Here is a 19,343-nt window from a genome sequence, read left to right on the forward strand (position 1 = left end):
GCACCCTGGCGCCCGGCCCTGCCCACTGAGCCCCACAGTCCTCGCCCCAGCCCTGAGCTGGAGAGCACTCTGCACACAGAGCTGGAATGGCAGGCTGTTTCCATCCAGAAACCAGAGTGCTGGTGGCTACGGATTAGTCTTCCTAAAAGCACAAGGATAAAAGGTCAGATAGTTTAGTTCCTAACACTCAACTAACCAATTCTGTGGTCATGGACAACTCAAATAGCCTTCTTTTCTAAGCCTTCAATATGGGTTACCAAAAAAGTGGCTCCAATTAAGAAAAACAGCCAACAATTATCAGATTATAAAATAACAATAACCAATGAAATCTCTCTTAACTATTATTGAAAAATACCTAAGAGGCAGAGAAAATGCCATCTCTGAATAAGTTATGACTTCTGTGATAATTTTTAAAGGAAAGAGATCACTTCCATACATATGTCAGACATAAGGTACTCACAAAACATTTTTTACAAGACTTAAAAATCAATGCTTCATTTTAGGACATACGATGAAGATCCTACACAGAACTAACCAATATTCACTAAGCGAGCTGAGTACAAATTACATGGTTTTTAAAAAATGATGAAAAAACAACTAAAAGAAACTGTAGAAACCCCCAAAAATAATCTTAATTTTAAAACACTGGAATACGTTATAGTACATTTCCTGTAAGTGATATCATACTTGAAAACAACAGAAAAAACATTAGATTTTCCTCCCACCATTAACAGCCTTGATATTACGGTCAATAATAAAACAACTTATTGCATGTTTTATTTAAGGAAGAAAAATCCAAAGCAAAATCAGAGTTTTCTCTCTGGCTTTATGGAATATCTTTAAAGCCACTTCAGTGGAATGATTATTAATGGAAAATTATAACTGTACAAACCTGCTTATTTTTAAAGGAATTTAAAATATCTAAAGTTCAAGATAGAAAAACTAGGTATTTTTAAAGTAAACACTTACCCAAAATATGCTTGCAAACTGCAAATGGTGATTTTGATTTCCTAAATGATAAGAATATATGCTCAGCATGCTGGCGCTGCTCAGTGTTAACCATGGAAGGTGGTGCCTTGAGATTTAAAAACAAACACAAACACAGAGCACACTTGTTTAATAAGGAAGCTTGAACAATAGCAATCCTTTTACCCACAACAAGAGAAATACTTTCACTTTCAGGGGACTACGGGAGTACAAATTCTTGCTTAATTTTTCTTAAGTAACTATAGTATTTAACTTCATGATAAATATTTAAAATACAGTTTCAGGGAAAAGAAACAAATTCCTGACAAGGTTTGGATCAGAATCCTTTCAAGTTGCCTACATTTAAGAAAGATATATTTATTTAACATCTTTTTGTAATTTTTTAAATAAACATAGCCTACTCACTGCCTTTTATTCCGAAATATACCACTCCATCTAAACTGACCAAGTTCAAATAATTTCTATTCTTCAGCCCTGGTGAAAATGAATCCAAAATTACTAAAAATTGAACTTCTAAAAACAATCCTTTAAGATAGAAATATTATCAGATAATTCTACCTCTAGTTTTCTAAAATCACTATTAAACCAGAAAAATTAGGAACAGCGAAGTTTGGAGTTTACCAAACTCCTTTCTGAATAATCAATTAATCAGCCAGAAAAGCCAGCCTTCTCTCTCAACAAAAACAGCTCCTAAAAGTCTGCTCAGGTTTTTAAATTCCATTTTGTTCTAACAGTCTTTCTTCCAAAGATAATACTCTTCTGAACAGCGCTACCTAAAATATACATTCCTAAAATATACATTCAAAGGTTATCTTTGACCTTACTGAGACCCATCTGAAGAGAAGGAGAAGAGATTGCTTATACAGCATACAGATCAAAATATCAGATTTCTCAATTTGGGAGGGGAGGGGAGGGTGAGGGGAGTTGGCAGGAAAATAAACCTTTGTTATTGTAACCAATATAAAGTGGGGAAATCATCATTTCAACTGTATTCAAAGACTCTGGAAGATGAAAAACATAACCAGGTATATTAGATTAATATTCATTACAAACTATATCAATTATGCAACATTAGTTACTCTACTTTCAGTTAAAATAGAAAAAAAAGAAGTAAATCCAAGAAAAATTAACTTTGATTCTCTTGCCTAAAGGAATTCTTATAATTAGCTAAAGCCAGTTCAGACTACTATTCCTAATGATATAGCACCCTCTACAGCTCTCTAGATAAAAATGAAAATATTTCCATTAAAGAACTACGTTAAATAGATAACAAGGATACACTGTACAGCACAGGGAATTACGGCCATTATCTTGTAATAACCTATAATGGAATATAATCTACAAAAATACTGAGTATGGGGGCTTCCCTGCTGGTGCAGTGGTTAAGAATCCACCTGCCAATGCAGGGGACACAGGTTTGATCCCTGGTCCGGAAAGATCCCACATGCCGCGAAGCAACTAAGCCCATGTGTCACAACTACTGAAGCCTGCGCGCCTAGAGCCCGTGCTCTGCAACAAGAGAAGCCACACCGCAATGAGAAGCCCGCGCACTACAACAAAGAGTAGTCCCCGCTCGCTGCAACTAGAGAAAGCCCGCGAGCAGCAACGAAGACCCAATGCAGCCAAAATTAAATAAATAATTTATTAAAAAGATAAATAAGAAATGATAAAATCACCTAGAAAAGTAATACAATAACAAAATAAATCAGCACTATTACATTATCCTCAACTTTTTTACTACGTTGCTCAGAGTATAACATGATCTTTCAGCAAGGTATAAATGAAATCTGGGAACACCATCTTTGTAGTCTTTTTTTTTTTTTAAGGTTTCATTGAAGAGTGTTGGGAATTGAGAATTTTCTACCCATAATGACAAAGAGAAAAAAACTGATAAGGAGAGGCATTTCACAATTAAGAGATAAGTCAGAAGCTGAATGCAAAAAGACATACAGCAGCACACTAAACCTGCACTGTCCGAAACAGCAGCCACTAGCCACATTTGTTAAAATTAAATTAAACAAAAAAAAATTCAGTTCCTTGGCTGCACTGGCCACATTTCAAGTGCTTAATAGCACTCGTGTCTGGTGGCTACCACACTGGACAACACAGATTCAGAACATTCCTATCACTGCAGAAAGTTTTAACAGACAAACTCCATTAACGATGATAAAACTAATCATATAAGTGTAACCTCAGAACTTGAGTCTTGAGATATTGATATTCTAGATCAGTGGTTCTCAACTGAGGCAACTTTGTCCCACAAGGGACATCTAGCAATGTCTGGAGACATTTCTGGTTGCCACACTGGGGAGTGCTATTGGCAACTAGTGTATAAAGGGCAGGGACGCTGCTAAACATCCTACAATGCACAACCCAGCCCAAAACACCAACAGTGACAAAGCTGAGAAACCCTGCCCTAGGTGAATTTTCTCAAACTCAAGAATCAGTGAATGAACAATATACTTCCAAGGACAAAAAGGAAACATGCTATTCTCATCCAGTCAGTCATTACGCTAGAATTACTTTATTACCCAATATTCTGTGACAATAACTGGAACCAACTTGTTTTGCTAAAAGGATATGACAGTATTTTTTACCCTCTTACGATATCTGTGTAAAAAGTTTGCTTGATACAGTTCATTAAAGGATAAATGCTAAAGGCAGGTGTGTATACAAAGATAATAAAAAAAGTAACTGTCTTGCTCATTCTAACTGGTGTCTATAAATCTAAAAATAAAAATGACTCACAATTAGGAAGCAAAAAATATGGTCATCTTCTGTTCATCAATATTATATGCCATTGGGACCTCCCTGGTGGCGCAGTGGTTAAGAATCCGCCTACCAATGCAGGGAACATGGGTTCGAGCCCTGGTCCGGGAAGATCCCACATGCCACGGAGCAACTGAGCCCGTGCACCACAACTACTCAGCCTACGCTCTAGAGCCCGCGAGCCACAACTACTGAGCCCACGTGCCACAACTACAGAGCCCACGCGCCTAGAGCCCGTGCTCCCCAACAAGAGAAGGCACTGCAACGAGAAGCCCGCGCACCGCAACAAAGAGTAGCCCCCACTTGCTGCAACTAGAGAAAGCCCGCGCGCAGCAACGAAGACCCAACACAGACATACATACGTACATATATACATAAATAAATAAAATATTAAATGCCATCAATGTTTTCAAAAGTATTGTTTTGATGATTCTAAAGCAGGAAAAAGAATCAGAATAATAAGCAAAAATGTATTAAAGATTCATCTGATGTCTAGAATCAGTACTACATTTTGAGGGTGAGAATGTAACAACCAGGAGTAGAGACAGGACCCATGAGGAGTATTTGAAACCTGGACTCAATATTTACAGAGCAGAAGATGAACGCAAAGAGATACAGTCACACTCCAGATTCGCGCAGCCCAATATGGCAGTCCCTACCCCCACTGACTATGTAAATTAATTAAAGTAAAAAATTCAGTTCCTCCTCTGCACAAGGCACGTTTCAAGAGCTCAACACCCACATGTGGCTACTGGCCACCACACTGGAGAGTGCAGATATAGAAGACGTTACTCTTGAAGAAATTTAATTAATTCAACAAATATTTACAGAGTGCTTACTATAAGGTTACCTAGATTCATATGATTTGATGCGATGTTATGTGATAGATTAATGTACAAAATAACTGCTATCACTTATAGAGCACTTATTATGTATGAGGCACTATTCTAAACACTTTCCTTTTAATGTAAATGAAATCATTTAATCTACACATTAACTCCCTGGAAATAATTATTTTCCTAGTTTAGAGAAGAAGAAACAGACGCATAGAGGTTAAGTGACTTGCCAAATGTCACACAGCTAGTCATGGAGTGGAGTCAAGAGGAATGCAAACAGTCTGGCTCCAGACTCTCTATGTTCTACTGCTGCTCAATTCCTAAATGTCAACACTGCTCCATGTGTGCTGCCTAGTCTAGCAATAGGGTGATTTTTCTAAATCTTATCTGATTAGGTCACTATCATACTACTGTTGTTTTCTAATTAGTTCTCTAATTCCTGCCACAAATCCACAAAATATAGATAGACCAGCAAGATTGGGGTCAAATAATTTTATATTAAAACATGGATATATTATGGACTAGAATAAAATTTCTATTAACCTTTTCTGAAATATTTTATTTATTTGGCTGTGCCAGGTCTTAGTTGCATAGTTGCAGCACGTGGGATCTAGTTTCCTGACTATGGATCGAACCCGGGCCCCCTGCATTGGGAGTGTGGTGTCTTAACCACTGGACCATCAGGGAAGCCCCTCTATTAACTTTTTAAGATAAAAATTGAGAAATTTTAGCTTATACAAGCTGTTTTGTGTACTCCCTAGCTCCCGCCAAATATATATTCACTCTCTTTTTACCATAAGAGTCACCTTAGCAGTAAAACAAATTTTAAGAATATTAATATATTCCCTTCCACCCTGGCTTTGTTCAGTCTCATCATCTCTTTGCAGAACAACTTAACAGCCTCCTAACTGGTCTTCCACCTCACAAATTGCTTCCCTCAGATGAGATTTTCACACTGCTGTCAGAGTGAAACCACAGAACTGACATGTCACACTACAGGGTGAGTCCAAGCTAATTATTGTGCAAATAAGACCTTACATAGCCCAGCCCCTGCCTATTTCTCTAGGCTCATCTCCCTTCCCCCTTTATTCATTTCTTTCATTCAACAAATATTACCAAGCAACTATTATGTGCAAACAAGGTCCCTAAACTAACACATATTAGCATCTAGCTAGGGAGACCAACATTCATTAATTAACCACACAAATAAATGTAAAATTCCAGATGGGGCAGGTGTTATCTAAGTATAGGACAGGTGAGTCTCACCTTTCTGAGAAGCTAAGGCAGGCTTTCCTGAGAAAGCGACTATGGGGAGACCTGAAGGATCAGGTGAGAGAGAGGAAGAGCGTTTTAGGCAGAGGGAACAGTGTATGAAAGGTTCTGTGACAGGACCAAGGACAGGAGAGGGAAGGATGGAGAAAGAACTAGTGTGGCTGATGCAGAAAAAAAGATGGGAGAAGGGTCCTCAGAAGCTGGAAATATGGGCTTCCCTGGTGGCGCAGTGGTTGAGAATCCACCTGCCAATGCAGGGGTCACAGGTTCCATCTCTGCTCCGGGAAGATCCCACATGCCACGGAGCAACTAAGCCCGTGTGCCACAACTACTGAGCCTGCGCTCTAGAGCCCTCAAGCCACAACTACTGAGCCCGCACTCCTAGAGCCCGTGCCCCGCAACAAGAGAAGCCACCGCAATGAGAAGCCCGCGCGCTGCAACGAAGAGTAGCCCCCGCTCGCAGCAACTGGAGAAAACCCACGCACAGCAGCAAAGACCCAACACAGCCAAAAATAAATAAATTAAATAAATTTTAAAAAAAAAAAAAAAAGGAAGAAGCTGGAAAGATAAAAACTTATCCAAAGCCTCACAAAGGGAAAGCAGTAATAAAACTTCAGTTCAAACCTGGGTAATCTGTCTCTGGAACCCTTCCCTTACAGCATATTTCCATCCACAAATTACGATCAAATGTCCACTATGTGCCAGGCAATGTGCCAGATGCTTCAGACACAACAGTGAGTCACTGATAAACAAAAACAAACAGAATCCATGTTCCCAAGGAGCTTACAATCCAGCAGAGAAGTCAATCATAATCAAATAAGCAGCACAAAACTGTGGATGCCATCAATGTTACTAAAGCAAATGGCGCCATGGGAAGAGAATTTAACCTAGTTCAGAGCGGTCAGACTTTCCTGTCAAAGCAAACACCTACACTGAGATCTGAAAAATTAAATGTCAACTAGGCAAAAGAGGGAGAAGGGTGTTCTAAGCCGAGGGAATCCATGCGTGTAAGGTTCAGGAAGGAGAGAGCAGATCCAACGTGTGGACTGATGCCCAGTCTGCGCAGCCCAAGGCCAGCTTCCTCAATGTGTGACCGGGGCAGTAGCATGGGGCCCAACTCTCCACAGGGCCCCATGCTTAATGCAATACTCTGCGCTCGCCATCCTGAAATTCTTAATCATTTTATCTCTGAACCTGTGTTTTGTAAGCGAAGCCCAATGGGACAATGGAGCGTGCATGGGAGTAGTGAGGACAGGATGGTGGCCAGGCACACGTGCACGTGTCTCGAGGCAGCCTGGGGCACCGGGTCAAGGTGGCTAGGGTGGGAGCTGGGCCCAAGCAGGCAGCAGCACCCGGACCCATGGCGAGGCCAGCTTGCATCTCCCTCCCCAGAGCCCGTCACTGAGGCACCTGCACAGACATTAACTCTCCAGCCTGAGCACTGTGACAGGAAGTCAGTAAACTTTCTCAGTAAACTACAAAACAAAAATGTACACACGGACACCACAATAAAGCATTTCAGGGAGTTATCAGAATTTTTCATAAAGTTTGATTCTTCTCTCTGGAGACTTCCCTAGTGGCGCAGTGGTTAAGACTCTGTGCTCCCAATTCAGGGGGCCCGGGTTCAACCCCTAGTCAGGGAACTAGATCTCACATGCCACAACTAAGGAGCTGGCAAGATGCAACTAAGGAGCCCACCTGCCACAACTAAGACCCAGTGCAACCAAATAATAAACAAATATTTTTTAAAAAGAATCTCTGATTTTCAAACTGCTACAGCAAAGCAAACATCTACAGGTTTAGAAATAGAAATTAAATTCAGAGATTGTCACACTCAATGGAGAAGAATTCTATTTTAACATAAAGCTCTGTATGAACCATTTATTAATGAGGAAGACAATTTTACTTTTTTCCTACAATTGAAGATACAACCACAGGATACATAAATGGGCGTTTTTAATTACATACAAATCATTAAGCTACTTGTGGTTTCTTGTATAACCTCTGCAAGTAACAATAACTGTCACAGGAACATTAAAATATTCATAAATTTACACCTAAAATTAAATTCAAACTCACATGAAACTGATTTATGTGAAGAGTTCAATCTTTTTAGAAAAAATGTTCTGCAAGAATCATGAGCTGTAAATGTACTACAATTTACACTTGTAAATAATTATCATCTTCCCTCTGAATCCACAGGTTCCACATCTGAGGATTCAACCAACTACAGATGGAAAATATTTGGGGAAAAAATTCCAGAAAGTTCCAAAAAGCAAAACTTAAATTTGGGACTTCCCTCGAGGTCCAGTGGTTAAGATTCCACACTTCCACTGCAGGGGGCACGGGTCTGATCCCTGGTCAGGGAACTAAGACCCCGCATGCCATGTGGCACAGCCAAAAAATTAAAAAACAAACAAAAAAAACTATCACATATTAGACCCACATTTCTTGAAAGTTCCATAATATTCCACTATACAGAGTACCACGGTTTATTTACCACAATTTCTTCCAAGTAGACATGCACACTGTTTCAGTTCTTTGCTACAGCAAGGTATATAGACACTACAGTAAGTGCTTTTCCCATATGCAAGTATTTCGGGAGGCTGAATGAAGGGGCAGAAGTGGAACAGCTGGGTCAGAGGGCATGCAGACTTTCAAGGCTCCTGTAACACACCTCCAGACCATCTCCCAAACGTGCAGCCTGCTATGCGTCCACACACACTGTCCATCTCCATACATCCACAGCCTGAAATATCGTCTCAATCACAGGGCTGTTTCTGCACTATTCTATTCCAACTTCCCATTCTTCTTCCACGCCAGCACCACAACCCTGCAATTGCTGTAGCTTCTGAATACATTTCAATAACTGGTACAAACTCCCCCAAACCCTCCTTTCTTCTTTTTCTTAACGTTTTTTGTTACTGTCATGCAATATTCTTCCAGATAATATATATTTTCTAATTAATCAGTCAAGATTTTCTCCCACCTCAAAAAAGGGTGAGGAGGGAAGAGGGATTTTTACTGATACTACATTCAGTATATAGACTAATGAGGAAGGAACTGCCACCTTAACCAGATTAACTCTTTGAATTGAGGAACACAACCTTCATTTAATTCAGATCTTCTTTTACATTCTTCAAATAAGCTGTCTAGTTTTTGTCACAAAAATGTTGTATATTTCTTATTAAATAGTGTCCTACAGTTTATTCCTCCAGTTTTTATTCTTAACAGAATGAGATTTTTTTCCATTTTTAGGCTGACCATTGTTGGTATAAAGGAAATCTTACAATTGGTTTATTTGCCTTATATCTGGCCACCTTACCAAACAATTATTGGTTCTAGTAATAGTTTTTTAGTTAATTTCCTTGGATTTCTTCTTTCTGAATATCACCTGCAAATTATGATCTTTTTACTTTTCTTTCCGATATTTACTTACTTGGCTGCACTGGGTCTTCGTTGCAGCATGCAGATCTTTAGTTGCGGTAGGCAGAATCTTTTTTTTTCTTTTTTGTAGTTGCAGCATGCAGGATCTTTAGTTACGGCATGTGAACTCTTAGTTGCAACATGTGGGATCTAGTTCCCTGAAGAGGGATCGAACCCCGGGCCCCTGCATTGGGAGCACGGCGTCTTAGCCACTGGACCACCAGGGAAGTCCCTTATTTCTTTTTCTTATCTTACTGTATCAGCTAGGCCCTCCCCTTCAGAAAGTGTTGAATAATAGTTTTATTAGAACTCCCTATTTTACTCGTAAGACTATCTCCATTTACTGGTGGTTTCAAATAATTATTTTTATCATAGATTTATCATTTCCTAATTTACTGAATTTTTAATCATAAAATGCTGTTAAATTTTATCAGCTGCCTTTTAGGTTATCTATGGATGATTTCAAATGTCTTTCACATTTCTTCTTTGGATCACTGGTTATGTTGCAGTTAGCTGAGTTTGACACAAATCCAACTGCAAAATACAAATTTAATTAAACTGAATTTTAAATAAAAATTTCCCGTTACCTAGTTTTTTGAGAAAAAGAACTGTTAGTGCCAGTCTAATATCTAGCGCCACAGCAGAGATGAAAAGACAAGGTTGAAATAAATAAAAATGCTTACATGACACAATGAATCTTTTCAATATGAAAAGTAAATGCTATAAGCAAAATTATTAATTTTATGACGTGCACTATTGATCGCACGCACACACACACACAAAAAGCATTATACCTTATACATAGAAGGGGCTCAGGAAACACTAAATAAATGCTCAACTATTCCCCAAACACACTGCACGTGGTTCTCTCAGGCCTTCACACAAATATATCCCTCTACCTGGGACACCCCTATCCAACTGGAGAACTCCAATTTGTCCTTCATGTCTCCGCTTAAGGATCACATAGGTTTTGAGAAGCCCTCTCTAGGTCCCATCTCAGCCTCAGATAGACGTCCCTCCTCTGTACTCTCACAGAGCAGCAGCATATGCTCCTATTATAACATCACCTAATACTCGCTAATAGTTTTGCCTTTCTTCCCCTTTAGACTTTTGTTCTCCTTGAAAACAAGGCCTGTTTCTCCTGTCTCCTCAGCATACGTAGCATCATGCCCAGCACACGTGTACTGAAGAAATGCTGCAGAATAAGTAAATCAAACAAGATGGTAAGGATTTTTCTACAGCACTACATTTTTGCAGATGCTTTTAAAATGTTAACCAAATTCCAAAATAAAAGCCATGAAAGCCAATCATGAATCTCTCTCATTAAAGTTGCATTTAGATTTATTAAAATCCATTCCAGCTTTAAAACAAATATATGAAATTACTTTCCTATAAAGTATCAATTAACATATGTGCTCTGCATTATTTTATATTGTCACTGCACACACTTGTTATGGACAACCCTTTATCCAAGGGAGCCAGGGGAGCAAAACCAAGGAAATTTAAGACAATAAATAAATCACTCTTTGGATTTATGGTTCAAACAAATGCAATATTAATAACAAAAGAATACTAGGTTTCTCCATTATGGTGTCTGTAAAATCCTAACACATCCTTTATTTTATATCTATTCACATAAAGGAGAAAATGGAAATAAACTTCTTTAAAATTCATCCACAATGAAGTCAACAAAGAAAAGTGCAGGAAGATATGGATCACACCATCTCATTTATGTAAAAAAATACATTAGGGACTTCCCTGGTGGCGCAGTGGTTAAGAATCCGCCTGCCACTGCAGGGGACACCTGTTCGAGCCCTGGTCTGGGAAGATCCCACATGCCACAGAGCAACTAAGCCCGTGCACCACAACTACTGAGCCTGCGCTCTAGAGCCCGCAAGCCACAACTACTGAGCCCGTGTACCACAACTACTGAAGCCCACGCACCTAAAGCCCATGCTCCACAACAAGAGAAGCCGCCGCAATGAGAAGCCCTCACACCGCAAGGAAGAGTGGCCCCTGCTCGCCCCAACTACAGAAAAGCCCGCGCACAGCAATGAGGACCCAATGCAGCCAAAAATAAATAAATAAATTGATTGATTATTTTAAAAAAGGACATATGTGTGCTCTTACATGCTCAGAGATCTTCAAGATGGATACCCAAGGAACAGTGACCTCTGAAGAGAGGAGATGGGGGCTTAGGGAGCCTTTACTTTCCCCATATACCTTTCTGCACAGCTTGAATTTCTTACTATTCAGAAAGGCATTGATAAGATTTTTTTAAATCAAGGATAATATTTACAGTGTATCATTTATACAGAAAGCACTACATAATGTATATTGTAAAAGCATAGGAAATAAGGTCACAGTATATTCAAACTTAATACAGATTGCTTAGGAAAGGGGACTGAGAGTGGGGAAAGGAGGGAACACTTGTTATTCTGTACATTGTGTGTTGTTGATGTACTTTAAAATAACATGTTCCAGTATTACTGTCATAATTTGTAAATGACATAAAATGTATCAGCAACACCAAATTTTCAGGTCTGTAACTGTAACCTGCTATAAGTTCTTACAGTCACTCTCACTGCTGAGAATGTCAGCACAGAAGTGTGGTCCACTTTACTTACTCTGTATGTATTTAATATCCTCTCAAAAACGCATGGTTAGGTATCTTAAGCAGAAGCCAACAACTGGAATCTTTTTGGAACAGAAAATTTCAAGACCTATTTAAACAATGCTCCATTTGCACACTGTTTTCAGAATAGATGGCGTCACGTGCATACTGTTACTAATTTACAAAAGCCCTTCCTCATTCTAGTTTGTTCACCTTCAAATTTATTTTCCAGCAAGTAACCTCACTGTCTTGAATCAGAAGACTAAGCAGTATTCACAAACATGTACAGAAAATGCTCCTTATTACTACTTTGGGGGTGGGGGGCGGGGAATCAGGCTTTATGTTGAGACCTACATCTCTAAATCCCATAAACATCTTTTTTACTCTAAAGGTCTAATATACTACTTTATTGGCAGCTTATCCAATAACCTAAAGAGGAAAGAATATAGGTGTTCACAGTGAAGCAACTGCAATAACCAAAAACACATTTTGAAATTTCCCATCAAGCAATAAAATTTAACATTTATAGTATTATAATATGTTGACTTTGAGAAGTAACATGGTTGAGTAAGTAAATTTTAAAAGAGTTCTGAAATGGGAGTCTGGTGATCTAGGTTCTGGATCACTCTTATCACAAATTTGTTCTGTGACCTACCTTTGGCAAGTCACTTCTACCTCTTTGAACCTCAGTTTCCCCATCCGTAGAATGGAAGGCAAAACACTTAAACTAGATTTTTTTTTCAGGGTCTCTATTTCCTGAGAGAGGCTGATAAAAGCTATAAACCCTATTACCAAAAATGTTATGTCTGCACCCAAAAATTTACTTACAATTTCCTTCTAATACCCATCGTGAACTCCCTAAGACCTCTGCATGAAAAGATCTCCTGAGATTGTTTTACACACTAAAACTCCAAGCTGATTTTCATGAAAGAAATATATGGACTACCAAATGGAAAAATTAAGCAAAAATAATCGTGAAAGACATCACTAATTACTTTGAATCCCAAAACATAGTAACAGCTAAAATACACAGCAGTTTTCTACAAACAAGATTTCCTCAAGGACTTCCCTGGCGGTCCAGTGGTTAGGATTCCACGCTTCCACCGCAGGGGGCACGGGTTTGATCCCTGGCCGGGGAACTAGGGCCTCACAAGCCGCGTGGCGTGGCCAAAAAAAAAAAAAAGAAAAAAAAATTTCCTTAGAGGGATATCCATCCGACCCACAGACCCGATAAATGCTACGATCACCTGTTCTTTTTTTTTTTAATCTTCTAATGCTAAGTAACTGAAGGAGATTTGACAATCTTAGCTATCCCCAAATTAATGAATCTACCTGCTTTCTAGTCCCACTACCCCACAGGCCAAGAACCACAGGCTGATAACAGACAAAGCTGAGCTGGAGTCCCCACTCTGCTACTTGCCTTGAAAATCCGGGTAAATTACTTAGCATCTACACGTTTCAGTCCCTTAGTCCAGAAAATGGAAATGAAAGTAATAACTACCATAGTCACTGATGATTAAATACGGTAATATATGCAAAGTGTTTGCATAGTGCCTCACACACGGTAAGCACCCGATAAAATGTGAGCTATTATTGTTAATTATAATAAAATGGAATGCAGCTTTCATACTGAGAAATCATGCAGTAAGCGCTACTCTTCCACATTTTTAAATAGTAAGTGGACACTTCCAAAAAGGAATTTCCTTTTTTTTTTTTTCCAGCCGTGCTTCGAGGCTTGTGGGATCCTAGTTCCCTGACCAGGGATGGAACTCGGGCCCCCTGCAGTGGAAGCATGGAGTCCTAACCAATGGACCGCCAGGGAATTCCCAGGAATTTCCTATTTTTAATCACATTTTTTTCAATACTCTTATGGAAAGATTTAAAAGTATGTAAATGGATACCTATACAACACATATGAGAAGTGGTAAGGTAGAGTAGAAAGAGAGCGAGTATTAGAGCCAGACAGATGCGAGTTCTAGACTTAATTCAGTCACTTAGTAATTACATAACCTGGGCCACCTTAAGCTCTCTCTCAACCTTGTAAGGCGGCTGCAAGGGTTAACAAAGCATGTAAAGCATCAAGCACAGCATCTGGCAGGCAATGTGCACTCAATTAACAGTATTTATTCCGATTCTTCTCAGCTACTCCCTTATAGGTGATAAAACTAGCTTTGCCAGGGAAGACAGAAGGTCCTAGCAAGCACAAATGCTAATTAATACTCAGGCCAGGGGGCTTCCCTGGTGGCGTAGTGGTTGAGGGTCCACCTGCCGATGCAGGGGACGCGGGTTCGTGCCCCAGTCCGGGAAGATCCCACATGCCGCGGAGTGGCTGGGCCCGTGAGCCAAGGCCGCTGGGCCTGCGCGTCCGGAGCCTGTGCTCAGCAACGGGAGAGGCCACAACAGTGAGGCCCGCGTACCGCAAAAAAAATAATAAATAAATACTCAGGCCAATGATGAAGGGCACATTTTTACCTTTTCGACCTTAGAACTAAAGCAGTGTTTTGGGGGTCACATACTCCTTCCAAAGTCTAATGAAAATGGGGCCTCTAGCTCCTAGAAATTTTTCAGATATTTCAGGAAACGCTGTAAGTCAGAGATTTTAAGAACTTTGTATTTAGGGGGAATCGTAGCTAGTTTTTTCTGGACTTAACTTGGAAGAGTCTGAAAACGTTCTCTAAGTCAGTTTTTGTGACAAAACGATGCACCTAACTTCGCTCATAATGCAGCAAGTAAATCCTGCTTTTAATTAGGCTTCTCAGTTTCATGAGCTAAATTTCATGAGCTACCTGGTGTTGTGTGTGAAAACAAAACTTGAGAAAAGGAACTACAAACTATGCTAGAATTAGTTCAAATATTTTAAACTATGATGCTTGAACACATAACCCAAACACCGAACCAAAAGGGGAAAAAAGGTGCAAAAAGGTAACGAAGCTGGCTACATTCAATTCTTAGAAAGGCTGTGTCAATTCAAGAAATCAAATAAGCCTCTAGCTTCCAAAGACATCTACAAGCACGGAAGTCATGATTTACAAAAAACAAAACTGAGCCAGCAAATACAGTTTACTGAGTAACTAAATATGGTTTATCCTTACTTCTACTCCCTGCGTGGAAGGCTTCAACTCCTCGAGTAGGTAAATAACCTACTCACTAAATTGCTCTGTTCACTGTACTGTAAGGGGAAGAAAGAAGTCAACGAGGACCGTAGACCCAACTCTTCTCAACGCGCGACCCGCACAGAGCTCAGTACTAGACAAAGTTTTGCCCCAATGACCTTGGTCCCTAAGATTCCCCTCCCTCCCGCCCGCCCGCCCGCCGGTCCTTCCACGTGCGGCCGACTGCGGTTGCCCAACCGTGGCTGCAGGCCGGAGAAAGCACTCGCGGACCCGAAGGCACGAGGGGAACGAGCGCTGCTAACAGCACCGGGGCCGGGCCAGCCCTCGGCCAGCACCCACCCCCCAGCGGCGCGCACAAGCCCCCGACCTCGCGCCCGCCTCTCCCCGACCCCGCGCGGGAAGGCTGGGGCGCAAGAAGCCCTTTTCCTTCGGCTCCCCACTCCGCTGCGCGGCGGGGGCGCCGGACACCCAGCGAAGGGACAGTCCGGCCAGGGGCACGGAGGCAGGCGCACAGCCGGAGGGAGAGTCCTGCGCCACGCCAGCCGCCCCCTCCAGCCCCGGGCTCCCGGGAGGCCGCGGCCGGCCGCCAGCCCGGCGGGCGCCAAGGCCGAGCGCAGCAGGGCCGCCGGAGGCAGCAGACGCGGGGCGCGGGGACGCGGCCACTCACCATCAGAACTTTGGCCGCGTTCTCCAGCTGAGCGATCACTTCTGGGGGCCCCAGCGCCGCCGCCATCATGGTCTCTCTTCAATGACGCGCCATGCGCTGCATTCTGGGAGCGGGCGCCCGGCCGGCCAATCGCGCGGCGCCCCGGGCTCGCGCGCTCCCGCCGGAGCCGTCGCCGCCGCCGACGTCGACGCGGGGTCGCGGGGTTAGGGCTGCGGGCGCGCGGCGGGGTGCTCCCCTGCCCCGGGCCGGTCCCCGCTTGCCCGCCTGCCCGCCTGCCCGCCTGCCGCCCGCCGCTCGCCACCCGCCGCCCGACCCGGGGGCGCCTCCGGCCCGAACGTGTCCTCTGCGGCCGCGTTCCATCCGGGGCAGGGCGGCCTGCGGGACTAGAAGTGCCTGCGACTCCGCGGAGCGCGCGTCCTCCCCGCTCGCTTCCCCCCCCCTCACACAGCCCCGAGCTGCGGGCACCGGACGGGGACGAGACCGGAGCCCCCTCGGCGGGCAGCCTAGCTTCCGGAGTCGGTGGAGCGCGCCGCCCCCGCTGTGCCGTGTGGGGACCTCGCAGCAGCGAATTTCGGTGTGGAGCCTGGAGGGAAGGTCCGTTAGGGGACCTCGGAACCCACTTTTCTTCCCCTCACTGTTTCAGCGCTCACACCAGCTCCAACTGCTGGAAACCTTGTTCTGTTCTGAGCTGACACCTACTTACGCGTAGGTTTCTAGCTCTTGGTGCTGTTCTGCTTCTTGGGGCTGCACAGAAAGTCACGTTCATTTCAGTGTTCGTTAAGTTTCCTCTGTTAACGTCTTCCTTTATCTCTTCTTTCAGTGGTAAATAAGCCATACTTTGGGGTTTTCCCTTTTTTATGTCCCTGCAACAGAATTGCATTATTAGCTCCATTGAAAAGCGGGTTTCTTATATTGGGCATCTCTACAACTTGAAGTTGAGGAAGTGAATTAACAAGGCTTTTATTGCTTGAGAAACGAAGTACCTTTTATTTCGTTACGAAAGGGCAAAGTGAGTGCAGTGAATGGCCTTTTTTACTTTAAGAATTGTGTGAAACTAGGTGGTTAACATGTAGTAGGCATTCAATAAATACTTCACTAAGTACAGGCGTCTGGACTTAACGATTTTTCGACTTCTTGATGGTGTGAAAGCGTTACACATTCATTGGAAGCCGTGCTTCGATTTTTGATCTCTTCCGGGGCTGCGATGTGCGGTCCCGATGCGCTGTCCGATATACCCTCGTGGGGCACAGCGCCCAGTCAGCCGCACAATCACGAGGGTGAACCACTGGTACCGTTAAGACCATTCTGGTTTTTACTTTCAGTACGGTGTTCAACAAACTACATGAGACAGTCAACACTTTATTCTAAAACAGGCTCTGTGTCAGATGATTTTGCCCAACTGTAGGCTAATACTAAGTGTTCTAACCAGGTTTAAGGTAGGGGAGGCTAAGCTGTGATGTTTGGTAGGTTCGATGTATTAGAAGCATTTTCACCTTAGGATGTTTTCAACTTACGATGGGTTTATTGGGACATAATCCCATCCTAAGTCAAGGAAGATCTTTATAAAGCAACCTACAAAAAGATTACAAAATGTCTCTACCCACTACAAATAGTAATTACGGCAGTTCCATGATATATCTGCAAAAGTGTAGACAAATGAGTATTTTGTGACATTACATGTTTGAGGCTTATGATGCTTCAGATTGGGCCCTGTGTTCCAAAGCATTTGTTTTGTGCAATTACATAAGAACTTTACATCTAGACACTCTTTAAGAAAGAGGAAGAAGGAAAAGTATTAAATGTGAGAATGAGTATGCTTCCTATCAAATTAGCATTTTGAAGTTACATCTCCCATAATGGAGCCATGAATTTTAGGGCAGAGTTGTAGAATTTCACTGTTGGAAGATTCTAGAATTTGCCCACTAATTTAACCTCCCCTCCAATGCCTGACTCTTGTTATTTCTCGGTTTACTATGCAACAGTAGCGCTCTCCTGGGGGTGCGGGACGGGGTAAGGAGTAGTAGTCCAGCCTAGCCGCAGGCTCTTCATATCCTGAAGTAGAAGGGAAGAGAGTTGCGCAAATTCCACTAATTTCTCACTAGACACAAAAGAGAAATATTTATGGCCTAAGAATCTGCTCGAAGTGTTCCTGGAATCAAAAACATTTCACAGATAGTACATCCCCTGTACTTTTAGGGTATGCCTTTAACACCTATGATGTCATGGGGTGCAAAATTATTCCTACTTATTCTTAACCAAAAGTGATTAGTTGAGTATATTATATATTTCTCCTTGGAAACAGGTTTGGTTTGGGTTTGTTTGTTTTTGTCAAGTCATAAACATCTTGTCAACATAAACATATTGATGAAATACCTTAGAGCAGCAGTTCTCAAAGTGTGGCCTGGGGACACTTGTTAAGTCCCAGAATACCTAGTAGGTCCCTAAGATCCTATCAGAGGGTCTTGGGTCAAAAGAATTTTCATATGGCTATCATCCTATCAGTAATTACTTTAAATTGACATAGACAAATCAAAAGACATAGACTGGGGGCTTCCCTGGTGGCGCAGTGGTTAAGAATCTGCCCGCCAGTGCAGGGGACAGGGGTTCAAGCCCTGGTCCGGGAAGATCCCACATGCCGCGGAGCAACTAAGCCCATGCACTACAACTACTGAGCCTGCGCTCTAGAGCCCACGAGCCACAGCTACTGAGCCCGCGTGCCACACTGCTGAGGCCTGCGCGGCTAGAGCCCGTGCTCCACAACAGGAGAGGCCACTGCAATGAGAAGCCCACGCACCACAACGAAGAGTAGCCCCCACTCGCCGCAACCAGAGAAAGCCCACGCGCAGTAACGAAGACCCAACGCAGCCAAAAATAAACATAAAATAAACACATTTATTTTAAAAAACTTTAAAAATAGACATAGATTGGCTAAAGGGATGAAAAACAGGATCGAACTATATGCTCCCTCTTACCACTTCTATTCAACATACTAATGGATGTGCTACCCAGAGCAATTAGGCATGATAAAGAAATAAAAGGCAACCAAATTGGAAAGGAAGAAGTAAAATTATCTCTGTGCACAGATGATGTGATCCTATATATAGAAAATCCTAAAGATTCCACAAAAATCTGTTAGAACTAATAAATGAATTCAGCAAAGTTGCAAGACACAAAATCAATTTTAAAAAATCAGTTGCATTTTTATATACCAACAACGAACCATCAGAAAAGGAAATTAAGAAAATAATTTCACGCAAATCAAAACTACAGTGAGGCCCTTACATGAATATAGATGAATTATGCAACAGAGTGCGAGATTATTCTATTTTACTTGAGAGACTCCATAGAAGAACAAAATCTCTCTTTTAGAAGGCATCTCTAAAGCCCAAATTAGATGGGAACACTTAATTCCTTTTGATATAGAAGACACCTGATCTAGAAAGTGTTAAGGGATCTTATAACCCAAAGTTCTGAAACCTTTCAAGGTAGCAGTATAGAACCAAAAGTATTATGGTATCAAATTATAGGAACTTAATATATTTCCCCAGAAACAGAAACATGAGACCAAAAGGGAAATATGTCTTTAAAATAGTTCTCTTGTACATAAAGTGTATCTCTGCACATATGATATGTCTGTGAAATGTTACTCTTTGGAGTTC

The 19,343-nt window shown here is 41.9% G+C and overlaps 1 protein-coding gene across 2 annotated transcripts in view; it reads right to left on the reverse strand.

Moving 5' to 3' along the window:
* The window catches only part of XPO4 (exportin 4), a 105,569-nt gene extending 89,748 nt beyond the window's left edge, over positions 1 to 15,821 (reverse strand). Inside the window, exons 1-2 of one of the 2 annotated variants that reach the window (XM_060287794.2) lie at positions 15,685 to 15,821; positions 970 to 1,075 (exon numbers count right to left, since the gene is read on the reverse strand). In XM_060287794.2, the coding sequence (XP_060143777.1) occupies positions 970 to 1,075; positions 15,685 to 15,753 (175 nt within the window). In that variant the 5' untranslated portion in view covers positions 15,754 to 15,821. Of the gene's footprint in view, positions 1 to 969; positions 1,076 to 15,684 lie in introns of those variants that run through there. The other variant, XM_060287795.2, reaches the window with a different exon arrangement.
* Between the last annotated feature and the right edge of the window lie 3,522 nt (positions 15,822 to 19,343).

This window comes from Globicephala melas, chromosome 18 (assembly GCF_963455315.2).
Source record: "Globicephala melas chromosome 18, mGloMel1.2, whole genome shotgun sequence".
NCBI lineage: Eukaryota > Metazoa > Chordata > Mammalia > Artiodactyla > Delphinidae > Globicephala > Globicephala melas.